Source organism: Dermacentor andersoni, chromosome 3 (assembly GCF_023375885.2).
Source record: "Dermacentor andersoni chromosome 3, qqDerAnde1_hic_scaffold, whole genome shotgun sequence".
Lineage (NCBI taxonomy): Eukaryota > Metazoa > Arthropoda > Arachnida > Ixodida > Ixodidae > Dermacentor > Dermacentor andersoni.
In genome coordinates this window covers 80,793,564-80,810,682 of record NC_092816.1, presented here as the reverse complement: position 1 = coordinate 80,810,682, position 17,119 = coordinate 80,793,564, and the positions used below count along the sequence as shown (strand labels likewise).

Sequence of the window (17,119 nt, the reverse complement as noted above, 5' to 3'; positions counted from 1 at the left end):
TGTCATCATCAATTAAAAATTTACGTCAAGTTGTCGTCATGCCGGCGTAGTTATACCGCCTTTGTCATTTATTCGGTACCCTTCGTTATTAATCAGTATATTCTCACTGCGATGGCGTCATACAAGCAATTTCTTTCCGGCATGCTCACGAACGGCATTGACAAGCGACGGCCGCTATATTGTGGACACATAGCTGCTACAATGAAAGTCTCAGAAATGTCACTGCATGTCTTAAATAAACGTAACTTCGGGAAAGCGGTTTGTCAATCCATTGATGGACTGCTATTCGCGTTACCGTCGACAGTCGTCGTGTGATTAATTCTGTCTTAACTTTTGCTGTTCTTCGAGGCGCTCTAAGCGGCGCACTTGACGACCACGCTGCATCTTCGTTATGTTTTATGGGTGACTTACGGATATTGCATATATATGTATATATGCAATGTCCATAATATATATATATATATATATATATATATATATATATATATATATATATATATATATATTATATATAATCATATATTCACGATCATTTCTTTAACAAGATGTCGAATTTAAAGCCAATAAATTTCAAAGCGACATTTACGGAGGAAAAAAAAAAACGCACAGTAAATCAATTCTGAAGGTAAAGATTGCAGTTTACAGGTCGTTATTACCTTCATGTGTTTGGAAACAGGGCTTAAAATATAGTGCACGCATACAGCTCCTAGCAGTTTTAAATTACATTTGGCCAAATTTATATCCGCACGTTTCTTGAATCTGTTCTGACTTGTGTCCAAAACGCTGCTACAGAAGTGAACGGCAAGTGGATTAAGAAAGAAAATGTTCCACCAAAGAAAATACATGAAGTTGTTCCTTACTGTCAGAAAGTCACACGAAACGTCGATAATTTCGCATGGGATATTAAAGATATAGGATTTGCAAGAGAGCATGAAATGTCTATATTAAGCAAGGCTGGCTCTTATTTACCGTGTTATTGTAAGCCATGAATGTGGAAGCCTCGTCCCAATTAGGCAAAGATCTTGGTGAAGACTCGCAATACGACGGCAAGCGACTTAGCCGAGAGATTTTTTATGAAAACAGCGCGGAGCTGAGTGCATCAGGACCCTGTCGATATCTTCGCATCAAATTCAATTCGGTTTTCTGGGAGGCTATAACGTAAAACTATTCCAATATGTTTCTATTGCAATCCACTAACATCAAATTTACGAAACCGCCTTAGCAAGCATCGGGGTGTTAACCCGCAGCGTTGTTTGAAAAGCCCCATCAAACGTGTCTCTCGTTTATTGGATGTCACTTTTTTTTGCTTCCAGTGTGAATAACATCGCACCCATTGAGCACTCTTTCACATCTAATAGGCTGACAAAAGCAGTCGAGTACACTAAAGTGGAGAGAACTTAAATGGGGCCGAGCCAGCACATTGAAAGTAAATAACAGGATGAGGAGCGTGAGGCCAGCATCTGCGATTGGCCCGCTTGAAGTTACTTTGCTTGCAATGGCTGGTCAAAAATCATGGTGGCGTACAACGAAAGCTTAATAATGCCGCGAAAATGCATCCTCAGCCAAGAAGATTTGGGGAAGTGACGTCGTATACGTGCCGAAATGTCTCAATGACACAATACTGCCACACAATTTCTTTTACACTCAAATTATTTCATGCTCCCCGATTGCTCCGAGTAGCCAGCACCACAGCGATCGGCGGACAGCCATCTTCTATACCTTTCAGAACGGGACAGCCTCCGCCCATTCAAAAAATAATTCTGCTTTGTTTGGCATATTATAGCGTCCTTAGCGCGTACACGTCACCTAGATGCGATCAGTTGTCGCAGTTTTGTGACATTGCGTGACACCAAGGCGAAGTGGGCGAAGCCCGAAAACGTTTCACCAATAGCAATTGGTCAATCGACGCCTTTGTTTCCTAATGGCGAAGAAGGCGTCGAATCATAAATAAATATTTTTTTTTTGTTCCGCCTAACCGCGCATAATCAGTGCGAACATATCACATGGGGCGTTCTTGCGGCTTTCATGGCGTCGCTTGACAAAATGGGGCAGTGGAGCTGGCCCGAAAAGTTTTTGACCAATCGTGGAGGGCTTATTAAAGAAATGGAATGGAAAAGTTTGGAATGGGCTTTACCGTATAGCACCCCTGGATTACTTTTGCTGAGAATCAAACTGCATTTTGTGACACTATTTGCCTTGGTGAACGTCTGTACATACGGGGTTATGAGGTTTTTATTTTTTCCGGAATAATTAAAAATCGCTTGTGGGAAATCCCATAATTGTTGCCCTTGAACTAGATTGCTTGAAGAAGCGGACATTACTAGCACGATAAATAGAAACATACTCAAGTAATTAACAAAAATTCACAAATTATTTTGCGAAATAAATACTGTACGGCACATATTACAATTTACTACTTGTAGCTGGTGAGTTCGCAAGACGTATCCACTTGAAACAAATCTGCAGGGTTACACCTGTTTGAAGATATTATTACCCTTACTGTGGGACAAGGGCGCCCAGTTACACTGTGCGTCAATACAGAAAAGACCGTTTTGCTAAAACGATAAGTGGAACAGGAGCACATGTTTGCAGCGATATTGACGGCAAATATCTCCAAATTGGTGTCATTCTTGAAACTCATTCCCAATGGATACGCCTTGCAAACTCACCGGTTAGTATTCATAAATTGCAATATGTGCTGTAAAATATTTATTAAGGAATTTATATATTTAATATCTGAAAATTGTTTCGATGTTACGTGCAAGTTATGTTCACATTTCTGGATAATCTAGTTTAATGACTACAATTTTGCTATCTGCGAACACTGGTATTTAAGATTTCTGGAGAACTTAAAGTTGACACTCCATAAACGCTGAACAATTTAAACGCGACACTCGGTGCACGTGTTCCGGCACTTTCTTGTGCCACGGGTGGCCACAGAGGACATCCAGCGATGCGTTTTTGTAATAAACGAAAGAGAGCCGCTGCGATGTATTCTCACTGCATTTTGCAACCCCAGCAATCACCCAGCTCTCACAACGGCTCCAAAAAACTCCAGCCACTATTCAATCTCAGTATCCCCTTTTGATTGCTCAGCAATGCAAGAAAGCTTCAGTATACAGTGTAGGTCTTTGTATCGTCGCCGTATTTTTTCCCACAATTCTTACAGCGAAGCTCCGCACGTTAAGCCCCGAAGGAAATTTTCGCGTTGTAAGCAAAAAACCCCCCATAATTGGGCCGATCCCGCAGATAGTGCAATACCGGCCCGACCCGCAGCGGAGGTGAAGCTGGCGTGAAGCACTCCCCCTAAGTGGGCCGATCCCGAAGCTAGTGCAATGCCGGGCCGACCCGCGGCGAAGATGAAACAGGCGTTAAGCACTCCCCTCCGTGGGCCGATCCCAAAAATAGTGCTATGCCGGGCCGACCCACGATACAGGTGCAGTTCGCCATCAAGGGGCCCACATACACAGCTTCGCTGGTCGTCCGTCTTCACCGAGTGGAAGGGCACTGAGCGTTTTTTGTGCAACGTTTCATCGGGACACCACTTCTTTTGCGAAGCGCTGCACTTTCATGCAAAACTTACACTTTCGGATGGCTTTGAGGACCGTGCTGCTTGCCACACCCAATAAAAGGTCTGCAAAAATAGAACAGTTGTACGTTAATTTTTTTATTCACAGAAAATGGAAGACAATTTGTTACGTGATTCGCCCTCCAGCTGAAACCGAAGTCAAGCTGGCTAAGTAAACACGCCCGTCATGCTGTGCGCTTGTACACAATCGACAGAAAGAACTCGATCACTACGGGAAACATTGGCTAGAACTTCAGTGTCTTGTCGGCCACGTCGCCTTGCATAGGCCTCGCGTTCCTGTTCCGCCGCACGCTCACGACTGGCACGAAATCTGCGTCGGCTTCACGCCTTGGAAGTGCAGAGTTTTGAATGCCATGCTGCTTAGCTTCGGCCTCTGTTTCTGCATCGCTGCGTTTGGGTGCACCAGCGGTGAAGTGCGGCGTGCGCAGCAGACGCGGCAGCACGTAGTTCCTGCGTCTAGACAACGGACTAGCCTTGGCGCGTATGCGGGCCGTCCTTGCTTCAGTGCGATTACCGTTTTACAGAAGCTTCACGGCTAGCGTTCTAACAATTATTCACCACTCAGTGCGACGGAAACACGGACACGCTTAGATATATTTCGCCACCTGGCGTCCAAGTTTTGAAGCAAATTGAAAGTGTACGGATAATGCGAGTCATTTTTTTTTCAGAAAGCAAAATGCAATAAATAAATTATTCTTTTATGTGTAATTAACAACTACGGCGAAAGATCCCATGGGGTGTTCACATCACTGATGTAGCAATAAAATGTGCCAAGTCTGTCAACGCGCCGCCTTGCACACGGATAGTTTAGAGGACGCTTGAGCTTCGCCTGTAAGAGTGGAAATCGATAGCACTCAAAGACCACTGACTGTTTTCCAGGCTTGCCGGCAACTGCAGCTTATGTAACCGTAACGTTTACTGGGAAACTCCGGCGGCAAACGCTGCGCACGAAAGCAAGCTTTCTGGTAGAAACGTTCTCTTGCATGGGTATAGCTCCTGATATTGTTTCGCGCTTTTAATATTTCAGACTGAGAAGAGCTAACATAAAAGACAAGCGCGGTTGATGTTTTTTATTACATTTGTATGTGAGCGGCCGTTCTCAAAACTCCGATGAAAATGTTTTAAAGAATGAAAAAAAAGTGGTTCCTAGTCCAAAACGTACTCGCCGAAGTTCAGAAATTCAAGAAATTACACAGCCGTGAATGAAAAGCTCGACTAATTTGTGGAGTTCATGCAAGCATGTATCGAGCAAACTACAAGTTGGGTGTATGCAATCACCACGACTCATCCTAACATAGCTGACCTTGCTCCACTCGCATCCCCACCAGCTACCTTTAACAACGGCCGATAAGCCGACGGACTCTGGCTTCAAAACGTGGCAATGGAACTGTACGGCGTTCCAAAAAACACGCATCAAAATAGTGCCTTGCATCTTGTTTTAATCTTTTAGAAGTCATTGTATTCAGGAACTCAAGGACCAATCCATTCGCGAGGATACAATGCTTGTCAAGCCAAAAATGACTCCCAGCCAGACGCGGCAATTCTCACGTAAAAATGCCTCAGAGCCATTAAGTCACAATTGGACAGAATCGGTGTGGAGCATGAGTTCCGAAAAATTGTTCTTCGCGAAACTAACGCCCCTGCTCTTCATATTTGGTCTACAAGATGGACACCTCTGATTTGACTCCCTCTTTTCACAGGCTACTGATGCTGCCAATCGGCATCTGGTCTTGGTAGCAGTAGCATTAACATTTTTATTTACCCTTCTTACACAGGTTGGGGCACCGGGAGAGAGAGGGGAGGGGTCTACTCGAGGTAGTCAACCACAATCATTTGAGCCCAACCAGAATTGCCTACTGAATGAACGTTTTGAAGGGGCAGCGCAAGAGGACAAAGACAGAAGGCAGGAACACACTGGACAGCGCTGAACTCACAACTAACTTTATTCGAAGGCGTACACAAACTTATGCACTACAACCCATAGCCACGTGCTCTCCCATCAATGGCGTCATTATCAGTGCCCAGACAAAAGCGCAGAGTCATGTAATCTAATGCTACGCTCTGACGCGGTTTAAGAATTCAAATTCACTGTCATACAAATTTAACGATGGCATGCTTACACAAGGCGATCCTTTTTCCTGGTATAGTAGGCCTCAATAATCTGCATCGTAGTCTGATTTTTATGCGCGGAAAATATTGTGGTGTCTTCATAAATTGGAGTGCACCCATGCTCAAAACAATGCCACGCGGCATGCGATTAGGCATTACCCGTTAGCAAGCGCCTCTGCTCAAACCATTTAATGTTCAAGCATCGACCTGTTTGGCTGATATAAACATTACCGCTGGGAGAGCACATGGCTATAAGTTGTGGTACGTAAGTTGGTGTATGCCTTCGAATAAAGTTAGTTGTGAGTTCAGCGCTGTCATGTGTGTTGCTGCCTTCTGTTTCTGTCTTCGTCGTCTTGCGCTGCCCCTTCAAGATCTTCAACCAGTATCAACCCACCCAAATGTAGATCGGCCTACTGAATGTCGAGTCCAGAGCTGCGCAGGAGCGGCTGGTCATCCTGCTCCTCGTTTGTTATTAAAGTATGAAGGGGAGGCTTAAAGGCACACTAAAGGCGAATGTTATGTCAAGTTAAAGTGATTTATTAGTGCTCCACAATCACTAAGGCGTCAATATCGTTACGCGAGCGAAGGAATAAGAATTCGAGACTATTTACAAAATATATTTACAAAGCATAACTGCAGCACTGGCCAGTTCAGCTGACAGCTCGAGTGCCAGAGAGCGTTGGTCATCTTCGTCGGGGTGCCCGCGCACATCGTTCACAAGAAACACGCAATATGCATGTAGCATTATCCCCGGCGGCAGAAGCACAGTCCCGGTGCGGCTAAATATCGATGATAACAGGAGAGTAATATGGTTTGAGGCATGCGACATGCACAACGTCCGTGTAATTCGGGGCAGATGAGGCACCTTTACTGACTGGAGTTATTTCGTACGTAACTGGAGTCACGGCACACAGCACCCTATATGGGCCTGTGTACCGAGAAAGGAGTTTTTCGGACAGGCCAACGTGACGAGACGCGGACCACAGGAGTATCAGAGATCCAGGCGAAAAGTGGACGTCTCTGCTTTGGCGATCGTCTAAGCGCCGTTGCTTGTCGTGAGAGCTCAGGAGGCGAGCGCGGGCAATTTCCCATGCTTGGGCTGCCCTGGTGATGGCATCAAGTGCATACTGATTGGTCTCTGCTGCCGCGGATGAAAGGGATGCGTCCAGTCGATATGTAGGTTCTCGCCCGAACAAGGGAAAGAACGGGCAATAACCGGCAGTGTCGTGACGCGAATAATTATTTGCAAAAGTGACTTAGGGTAGGGCAAGGTCCCAATCAGTATGTTCGGACGAGACATACTTTGCAAGCTTGTCTGTTAGGGTGCTATTCAGACGCTGCGTGAGGCCATTAGTCTGGGGAGCGTAAGACGTAGTCAGCTTGTGCTTGATGAGCAGGACTGCATCAGGTCGGTGAGGCGAGCAGTTGGCGTGCAGCACTATGCTGCGGAAACACGTCGCGTAAAAGAAAATCGGCGACATCTGGGGCGCACCTTTTCGGAACTGCTCTTGTGATGGTGTAGCGTGCGGCGTAATCTGTCGCCACAGCGACCAACTTCTTGCCAGACGTGGATAGGGGTAAGGGACAAGTAAGTCGAAGCCAACGCAAAAGAACGGCTCCGAAGGAATGTCGAGCGGTTGAACGCACCCGACAGTGAGCGTCTATAGCGTGTTTCGGCGCTGGCATTTCTTACACGCCACCACGTATTTCCGGACAGAGCGGGCAAGGCCTGGCCAAAAGAAGCATCGGCGAATCCGGTCGTACGTGAGGGAGACACCAAGGTGACCTGCCGTTGGTAAAACGTGAAGTTCATGGAGAACAGCTAGGCCTAGGTGCTTAGGAATGATGAGGAATAGAGCAGGACCATCGGGGCGTACATTGTGGCGGTATAATACACCATGCCGAAGACCAAAGATGGGAAGGTACGAATCAGAAGGCAAAGATTGCAAGCCAACAATGATGGCGCGCAAGGTGGCATCACGGCTTTGATTGTCGGCAACTTGTGGCAACTAAGAAATGGAGAAAACGGAAGCGTCGGCATAGGGGTCAGGGTTGGCGGATGGTTCGTCCACTGCAGAGCTTGATAAACAGTTTGCGTCTTGAAGCAATGGGCCCGACTTGTATACGAATGCATAGGAATATTCTTGCAGCCGCAGAGCCCAGCGACCAAGCCTGCCGGTAGGATACTTGAGTAAGCAAAGTGAGCAGAGCGCGTGGTTGTCCGTGATTACAGAGAAGTGCGTGCCATAGAAGTACGGACGGAATTTGGAAACCGCCCAGCCGAGAGCCAGGCATTCACTATCTGTAATAGAATAGTTGCGCTCCACTGCTGTGAGGAGGTGGTTAGCGTAAGCGATAACACGATCTTGACCCTGTTGGCGCTGCGCTAAGACGGCTCCGATACCATGACCACTGGCATCGGTACGGACCTCTGTAGGAGAGGACGGCTCAAAGTGGGCCAGTATAGGTGGTGTGGTGAGAAGGTTGGTGAGGTAGGCAAACGCGGCAGTTTTAGCGAGGCCCCACGTAAACGGCACGTCCTTCTTCAGAAGAGTGGTAAGCGGTCGGGCAATTGTTACGAATTCTTTAACGAAGCGTCGGAAGTAGGAGCAGAGTCCTACAAAACTTCGCACATCTTTTACAGGCTCAGGTACAAGAACAGACGTCACAGCACGAAATTTCCCCTGGTCTCATTGAATACCGGAAGCATCGACGAGGTGGCCCAGTACGGTAATCTGCCGACGACCGAAGCGACGCTTCTATGAATTTAGTTGGAGCCCAGCCTCACGGAAGACATGAAGAACAGCTGATCAAGCTCAAAAGCTCAAGGTGTGTTATATATGTAGGCGAACATACGAGAACGTCGTCTAAGTAGCAGAGGCATGTTGACCATTTGAACCCCTGAAGCAAAGAGTCCACCATACGCTCGAACGTTGCTGGGGCGTTGCATAGACAAAAGGACATAACTTTGAATTGATATAGACTATCAGGAGTGACGAACGCGACCTTCTCTTGGTCCTTTTGACGCACAGAAATTTGTCAATAACCAGACGGAAGAACCTTTGTTTTATTAGTTGGCACCATGGAGAAAATCGAGGGCGTCGTCTATGTGAGGCAAGGAGTAGATGTCTTTCTTTGTAATGCGGTTTAGATGACGATAAGCTACGCACATGCACCATGTGCAATCTTTCTACTTGACAAGCACCGCAGGCGACGCCCAAGGGCTCGACTAAGGCTCAACAATGCCTTTGGCAAGCATCTTGTTCATTTCATCTTGAATAAGCTTACCCTCTGGAGCAGAAACTCGGTATGGCCAGCAATGAATAGAAATGTCATCACCATTGTTTATGTGATGCTTAACAATTGATGTATGGCCCAATTAGGGATTATTCAGTTTGAAGATGTTCGTAGTTGGAACTCAAAAGGTGATAAAGAGCTGCTGCTTGTTTAGGCAATAGGTCCGTCGCAATAATTGGATGGAATGTTGTGTCAGGGCAAATATAATCCCGTGGAGATGGTGAAGAATCTGAGCAGACGTCGACTGCAAACGTCGTGACGTGGTCATCTCCTACAGCACGCAGCGTTGCAACCGATATGCCTTGGGGTAGAACTTCCCTTGTGAGGCCAAAATTAACGACAGGGAGGCATGTCTGGTTATCGGCGATGGTGACGACGGATTGGGGCACAGTGATATTGCGCATCAGAAGAACATCATGAACAGGTGTGGCGAAGTAATAACCATCAGGCTCAGGAAAATGTGATAGCAAATCAACGGAAGTAGAGGCTTTAGGAGGGAAGCGGACGAAAGCGGTCGTACTAAAGTTGTTCGGCAGTTCGGAATGAATATGCGCGAGTAGAGGTAGTTCGAGGCAAAGGTTACCTGCAGATCGGTCTATCAATGCTGAATGCACCGTAAGAAAGTGGAGTCATAGGATTAGGTCAAGGGGAAAATCGGTCAGCACTGTAAAAAGTACATGAACAAAGAGGTGGGCGATACTTATACAGGAAGTACACAGTGAAGTCAACAGTGCTCCCATCGGAACAGGCGTACGGCTCTTGCAGTAGCACGCGTTAGAACCTTCCACAGTCGACGACAAAGGTTACAACCATTATGGGTGACACCTGGACTCCAGTATCTATTAACGCCGTCAAAGGTACGCCGTAGACGTGAACATCAAGTAAGTTCTGGTTCGTTGGGAGCGTCAATGGAGGACTGTGACACGATGAAGATAATGTAGCACTACCCCCAGGAGCTGCATGGTCTAGTTTGTCGTCCCCGAGGGTCCATATTTGGTCAACGACCAATAGCGGTGGGGCTAGGGTAACGGGGTACGATGGCGCTGAGGTGACGGCGAGTCAGCAGAACGACTGTCATCGACGGATACGCCAGAGGTAAGAGGCACATGGCAGGGCGAGTAACAGCGCGGGTCGGCATATTGACGAGGAGATGGGGAAAAGGAACTCGAATATGAGGTCGTCAAGGAAGTGCGACAGTGGCAAGCGACGTGGCCAATACGGAGGCAACGGAAATAATGGGCTTGTGGTCTGGAGTTCTCCACTGAGAAGTGTTGCAGTATCTGGGAGGGGAATACAGGTCGCGGTGAGGCGCAGCTGTCGGCACCGGTCGGGCGTCAAGTCGGGAGACAGATCAGGCGGCAGGAAAACCTAGGTTTGCAAATTCTTGCTGCACAACTGCCTGAATGAGAGAGATTGCTGAGGCTGGTCAAGCGGGCGTGGATGGTGGGCTCAAGTGGGCGTGGGTGGAACGGCAGAGGACTTGTGGCCTCGAGCTCGCGGAGAACAATTCATGCGATGTGCTTATTTGAGGGTGCTGAAGCGGTATAGTCGATGGAAGACGACGTCGCAGCCGTGTTAGGGAGTCCGGAGAACTGTGGAATAACGCGGCGGCTTTGGCGAGCTCAAAGCGGCGGCATTCCTGGACAATGACGTCGATGGTGGACACATTGCTAAAGAACAAGTTGAACGCGCCATCCGCGATCCCTTTGAGTACGTGGCCGACTTTGTCAACCTCGGCCATTTTCTCGTCAACTTTCCGGCAAAGCGTGAGCACGTCTTGAATGTACGAGACATATGATTCACTAGAAGACTTAACTCGGGTAGCAAGCTTTTCTGTAGCAGCCAGCTGCCGACCGGTGGGATTTCCAAAGGGGTGGCTGAGCTTCTCCTTGAAAGGATCCCAGCTAGAGATCTCGTCCTCCTATGTTGGGAACCAGACACGATGAGTTCCGCTCAAGTAGAATAGGACATTCGCTAGCATATTTGTAGGGTCCCAGCGGTTGTTTCGTCTAACACGCTCATACAGGTTAAGCCAGTCCTCAACGTCGACATTATCTTGGCTGGGGAATATGCCAGGATAGCGGGAATTGGTAATCGGAACGTACGTTGGTGTCGGTGTCGCAGGAGTAGAAGCAGACGGGGTGTCATCCCCGGAATCCATGGCGGAAAGCAGGATGGTGCGGCCGCTGCGGAGCTCCGTTGCGAAGCCGGGGAACCGCACCCTCAGCCAAAATGTTGCGCAAACGAAGGATTAAGAGCTGGAGTCTATTTACGAAGTGTATTTACGCAGGATAACTACAGCGCTGGCCAGTTCAGCCGACAGCTCGAGAGCCAGAGGGGGTAAGTCGTCTTCGTCGGGGCGCCCGTGTGCATCGTCCACAAGAAACACGTAATATGCATGTAGCAATATTATCACGAACAGAGCCCTAATAATTGAGAGATTGAGGTAAATGCAGCACGTAATTACAGATTGCCCCGGGAAATTCACGTACTACTCTAAGACGAAAGCACTTCTCAGTCAAATTCTGCCGCTAGTACTCGACCACTCGTTGCACAAAACATCCTTATATTGCATTATAAAATACAGAATAATATTATACTTGTCGATTTAGATTTCATTTTTAGACGAAAGAAATTATTGAAGTACCATTGAGAACGACGCGGACGGTCGAACGGTTTCGGCTTCTCTCGACTACGCACCGCCAACGCTTTCGCGTTTCAGTAGTTATCGCATAGTGCTGCGCTAGTTTGCACTATCGGGAAGCTCGCACATACTGCAAGTTGCAGAAAATTCAACTTCCATGAGCTGTCGCGGGATGCCCGAATGGTCTACACCACTTGGCCGAAAAGCATCTGCAGCGGCAAATCCGCCGCTATATGTTTACGTGCCTTCGCTAAGTACCCTCGTCTGTGGGCGCTGGTTTAGTCACTGACGGCAGCAAAGGATCGTGATTATGTTTGCACCGTCACCGGTCCCCCGGCTGGGTTGCAGGAGTTTAGAATTTTGAAAAACGTTTTCTCGCCCTTCAGATGCAATCTTCTCGCAAACTAAGCTTCTTCTTGGCACGAAAGTAGCGTTGCAAGTTTTTGGAATGGTATTTACAGTCCACATTGACTTAGTATTAGCCTTTGGGACCCTTTAATGGGTGTTGAGGGCATGACCACATAATGTGTTTCAGGCTGGCCTTGGCTGATGAGCAGAAACGGCATGTCGGGGATGGGTAGGAAGAGGACTGAGTGACGTGAAGAAAGTGACGGTATGGCATTGTGCCAGCTTGTAACTACCGCCGCAGGATCTCACGCTTATGTGGATAATTACGCGCCAAATAGGAAAGGTCAGTCGATCGAATGTATAGTTGGCGCCGTTGTGGAATGTCAGAAGGCGATCTCACGTTGAGAACGTCATCTCGACGGCAACGATTTCCTACTTACCGAATACCTGCTCCGAGACCGTTAATTCTCGGGCGTCGGCGTAGCCACCTCGTTACCGGGAAAATCCACTTATGCAGGGGTCCAAGCGAGGCCTATGTCTTGTGTGGGTTGGTGAGAGATGATTAGAGAAAAGTACGACCGCGAAACCCTGCGTGCTTTGAAATTAAGGATGGCCACTTTCGAGTCGCTCCTAATCACGCAGGAATTTTGTATAGCAAAAGCAAGGGCTTCCTGCGCCTCCTCCGGAGAGGAATCGTGGACAAAGGCTGGCGTAGCGAGCAGGCCTTGAGAATTGATTACTAAGAGGGTATATTTCAAGCCAGTGCTACATTTGGTGGCACCAACATGGAGCACGTCGTTCGCATTTGAAAATTTTAGGTGTAGGGTTTTGGTTCTTTTCCTCCGGCGTGGGATTTGATGTATAGAGTGCATGTCTTTAGAGAGGGCTGGTATGCACAGATCCGCGTATGTGTGGTGGGGAATGGTGTGTTTTAGGTGCTCGAGAGATGACAAAGAAGGGCCTAAGGAGTTAGGAATGCGTCATGCAGTTTCTGCTCCAGAAATGCAGAGGTACTGAGAGGCGAGGTGGCTTTCATGAGCTCATAGAAAGTGTTGAAGGTACGCGTTTGCATGAGCCGTTCTATGGATTTGTGTAGTGGCAGGCCTAGGGTGATATTTTTTTTATTTTAGAGAGGAGAGTGGTCACCTAGTAAACCTGCTTTTTGAGAAGGTGTAAGTATGGGAGGCTTGCATTAGTTTGAGAGGCTTATTTTCCCAAAGCCCACCATGTGGGTTGGGCATGTGGCCATAGAGTCTGTGAGTCGGCGGTGGATTAGAGCGTCTGGAGGGTGTGCATGTTAAGTCGATTGCCTGAACATGCAGACCGAGAACCCTGAGGCTGTCTAGCGGGGTGACATGTTTGTTGCCGAAGAAAATGTGGCCGTCTGGAGTGTGTCTACGGTTTGCCAGTTTGGAAGGGTAGGAGAAATATTTTCAAATTCTTGGAGGAACAGGCGAAATTTAGGTACTGCGCAATTTTTTCTACTTTATCGGCAGCGGCCTGCAGGACGTCTTGACTCTCACTGCCTCAGCCACATGTGACCCAGACGTTAATGTGTGCGTAAACAGAGAAATGCAGCCCAAGAATGGTTTAAAAGGCGCGTGAAAGGTGGAGCTTGGCGAGATTGAGAAGTAGTGGAGAAAGTGCGTACCCTTGGGGGGTGCGAAAGCTCCCTAGAGTATAGAGGTAGTGGATTTCTCGGTACCAATAAATATGGTGGTGGTGTGGTTCCAGAGGAATGTGCGGCAATGTAATTGTGGATCTTTTCGGCAACTTCCAGGAGGTTTATCTCCCGAAATATGATTCCATTATCCACGTTTTGAAAGCGCTACGAAGCTCAAAGACCCAAAAGGTCTGTTTGTCGTGAGCAGAGTTCAGTTTCAGGATGTCGTGCTTCAGGTGAAGCAAGACATCCTAATAGGACAGAAAGGTGGGAAGTCAATATATTCTCTTCAATATATATTTTGGTATGGTTGAGGTTTGCATATACAAAAGCTTTTAATGCATGAGGAGAGAGAGCTTGGTCTGTGGTTGGATGTGCTGACGTGATTTTGGGGTTTGGGAATAAATGTAAATCGCATCATTCCACGAGAACGGAAGGATGCCAGTGTCTCGAAGCAGTGGCTGAAGTAGGTGATGGGGGCTTTGACAAGATTGTCGCCCAGGTTATCAAAAATTTTGTTATTAATCTGGTCCGTGTCAGGTGCTGACATTAGTCAGTGAATGGTGCACTTCGGCTTGTGTGATTGGTGTAGTAAGATCCGGATTAGGTTTGCCGATGTAGTGGGGAGTGAGGAAACCACGTGCAGGAGGAGGGTATTTTTGTCGAAGCTTAGAAACAGTTCCTTCCTTTGCCTTTGTGAGACTAAGTGTTTGCTTGTGTGGTTGTTGTAATGTCCACGTGAGGGGGTGATATCTATAGCGTGTCACAACAGTTGCCATGTTCGCCTAATGCCGATTGGATCGTCAACGATGTTACATACTTGGCTCTGCTAAAAGCTAGTAAGCCCGGTGGCATATGTCGCAATTTGGAGGTGAAGCTGAACATGGATAAGCCTCATGCTTCGTATTTGGTTGCCACTTTTCCAGCATTTCAAGGAAAATGCCCCGTCTTCCCACATGTTTAGGAGGCGTGTATCGACTGTGAGGAGCGGTGCGTCGGGAGGGACGGCGCTGATATTTTCCTGCGTATTGGCTTGAAGTTTTATATATTCTGCGGTGTCGGCAATGTCGGCAGGGGCCAATCGTTGCCTTACAGCGCGGAACTGGTCCCATCTATTCAGGCTGAGGGGCCTGAGTATGAGGACTTTATGGCGGAAGCCTAAGGTGGTTTCGATAATGTAATGATCGCTGCCGAGGTAGGTTTATCAGTTAGGCCAGTTCACCTGTTTGACTGTGTGGGAGTGTTAGGTTGGGGAAGGTGTCTCTGGCATCATCATCATCATCAGCAGCAGCAGCAGCAGCAGCAGCAGCAGCCTGGTTACGCCCACTGCAGGGCAAAGGCCTCTCCCATACCCCTCCAACTGCCCCAGTCATGTACTAATTGTGGCCATGTTGACCCTCCAAACTTCCTTATCTCATCTGCCCACCTAACTTTCTGTCTCTGGCAATGCTGGTACAAAGTCGTGTGGGTATGTCAGTGTCGCCATACTGTGTGAGGCGATGGTTTCGTATAAGTGCCCAGAGGGCTCTTCTCTTAGGTGTACTGCTGGAGTGGCGCCATATTTCCATAGGGGCATTAATATCTCCTAGGATTAGGAAGGGGTGTTGACCAGTCGCATAGAGGGCATGAGCGAATACAGTGTAGAATTCGTGATGTTTCTCTTTAGGGCGGCTGTTAACGTTTAGAATATGTAATGCCGGAGTGCGAATTTTGCGAGGAAGAATTTTGATAAAGTCTTGCTCTATGTCGATGACCTTGAATTCAGAGTTGGTGGTGGTTAGGTCTTGAAGTATGAGTCCGGCGTTATTGGGTTTAGTATTACGTTTGGCTTGCATGATACCGTATCTAGAGAATGGCACGCTTACGTGGGTTTCATGAAAGGCGATGATGGCAATGCATTGCTGAAGATTGACTTTCTAACGACCGAACCCCCTGCAATTCTATTGCACGACCGCGCGTTCAGAGCGGTCAGGATTATTGACCATCGCTCGGCAGGGTGGGTGGGGAGTTAGTTCGGAGGAGTGATGGCTTGGGTGGGACAGAGCGGCTAGGTGGGCCGTGACGGACTCAAAAAAGCACTCGACTTTTTCTTTAGTGGGAAAAATTTGTGCGCTGCAGTTTGGTTGGAACGTGATGACGTTTTGTTTTAGTTTGTAGCCTTTAGTTTCGAGAATGGCAATCCTACCGTTAAATCTAAGGAGGGTATCATAGGCAATCTTCCGTGCGTGGTGTATCGGGGGTTTTCAGTTTGGTGGATGGAGAGAGTAGCGTAGGTGAGAGATATTCAAGAGCAGCATCAATGGAAGAGGGTGGCTTGGTGGAGGTTGGGGTACATGGTGCGAGTGATGGTGTGAGAGGTTGTGAGGTTGGTGGGGCAGGAGGGTGGGAGGGTAGCGGAATGTATTGAAACGCCAGTTTAAGCTGGCGAATCACTTCCCCGAGAGTGGCATTTTCTTGAAAGAGGGATGTTTCTAGGTTTGAGGGAAGGGGGGCTAAGATGGAAAGGAGCAGGTAGATGCTACTCTTGCCCAGTAACCTGATGTGGGGATGTGTGGGCTTTTGAGGGAGGGTGCGGTGCTGCTGGTGGTAGGGTGAGGTGGGCTTCGTTGTGGGAGATGGAGTGTGGTCCTCGCGTCTACTTGCTGTTAGTGCGGGCTTGGACAGGGCCTGGGGCAGGAAATAAGGGTGGCGGTGCGCTGCTGATCTTAGAGTGGGTCTTTTGCGGCTTGTGCAACTACTTGCACAGCTGCGAGCCTGTAGCGTGCTCATCGTTACAGGCGATGCACACCGAGTTGCAGTCCGTGCCCGACCCACCGTTTGTGATTCGTGGAGAGGTCAAGAGTTCAGCGATTTGGGCAGCGTGTGCCCGTGAAGAAGAGCCGCATGTCCTGGCGATGGCCGAGTTTGTGACACCAAGTGTGCGGAAGGAGTTACAGTGGAGGGCGCAACCGTCGTAGTTGATATACTAGGGGGCGCGATTGCAATGAAAGGTCGTGTGGATGGTAGCTGCTGTAGTTGGGGAATATAGTTTGCTCGGAAGTGGGGAGAGGTAGAAGGTTGACGCCACTACATGTATCCGTAGGGTCAGTAACGTAGGCAGTCGCCTCTTGTAGATGCTTTTGTTGAAATAGAGGGTGCGAATTGTGTTCTTGAGGTCAGTACAGTGCATATTTGAGGTGCTCGCCTGAATTGTAGTGCTGATGTTGTTGGCGCAAATTGGTTTAGGGCGGTGTGCTCGCTGGTGTGTGGGCCGGCCGCCTTCAGGATGATCAGGCGAAGGGCTCAGGAGTGGACTTTGGTACATTCGAGACCACCCTAGATCACGAGAACAATTTCGTAGTCGTGGGCAGGCAAAGTCGGAGGCTTCAGTGCTTTCTTGGATGGCTATGGCGGTGATGCTGCAGATGTGGTAGGCGGCGAGCGCTGCTGATGACGTCGGGCGATGTTGGTGCGCAGCTACCACTAATTG

General features: G+C 48.2%; 1 protein-coding gene across 3 annotated transcripts in view; it reads right to left on the bottom strand.

The window, feature by feature from the left end:
• The window catches only part of LOC129380435 (uncharacterized), a 102,155-nt gene that overhangs the window by 64,128 nt on the left and 20,908 nt on the right, over positions 1-17,119 (bottom strand). For all 3 annotated transcript variants that reach the window (XR_008608461.2, XR_011893407.1, XM_055061351.2), the window contains exon 2: positions 3,584-3,634. Coding sequence is in view for 1 of the 3 variants with exons in the window: in XM_055061351.2 (XP_054917326.1) it covers positions 3,584-3,634 (51 nt within the window). In the remaining 2 variants the exon portion in view is untranslated. The remainder of the gene's footprint in view (positions 1-3,583; positions 3,635-17,119) is intronic.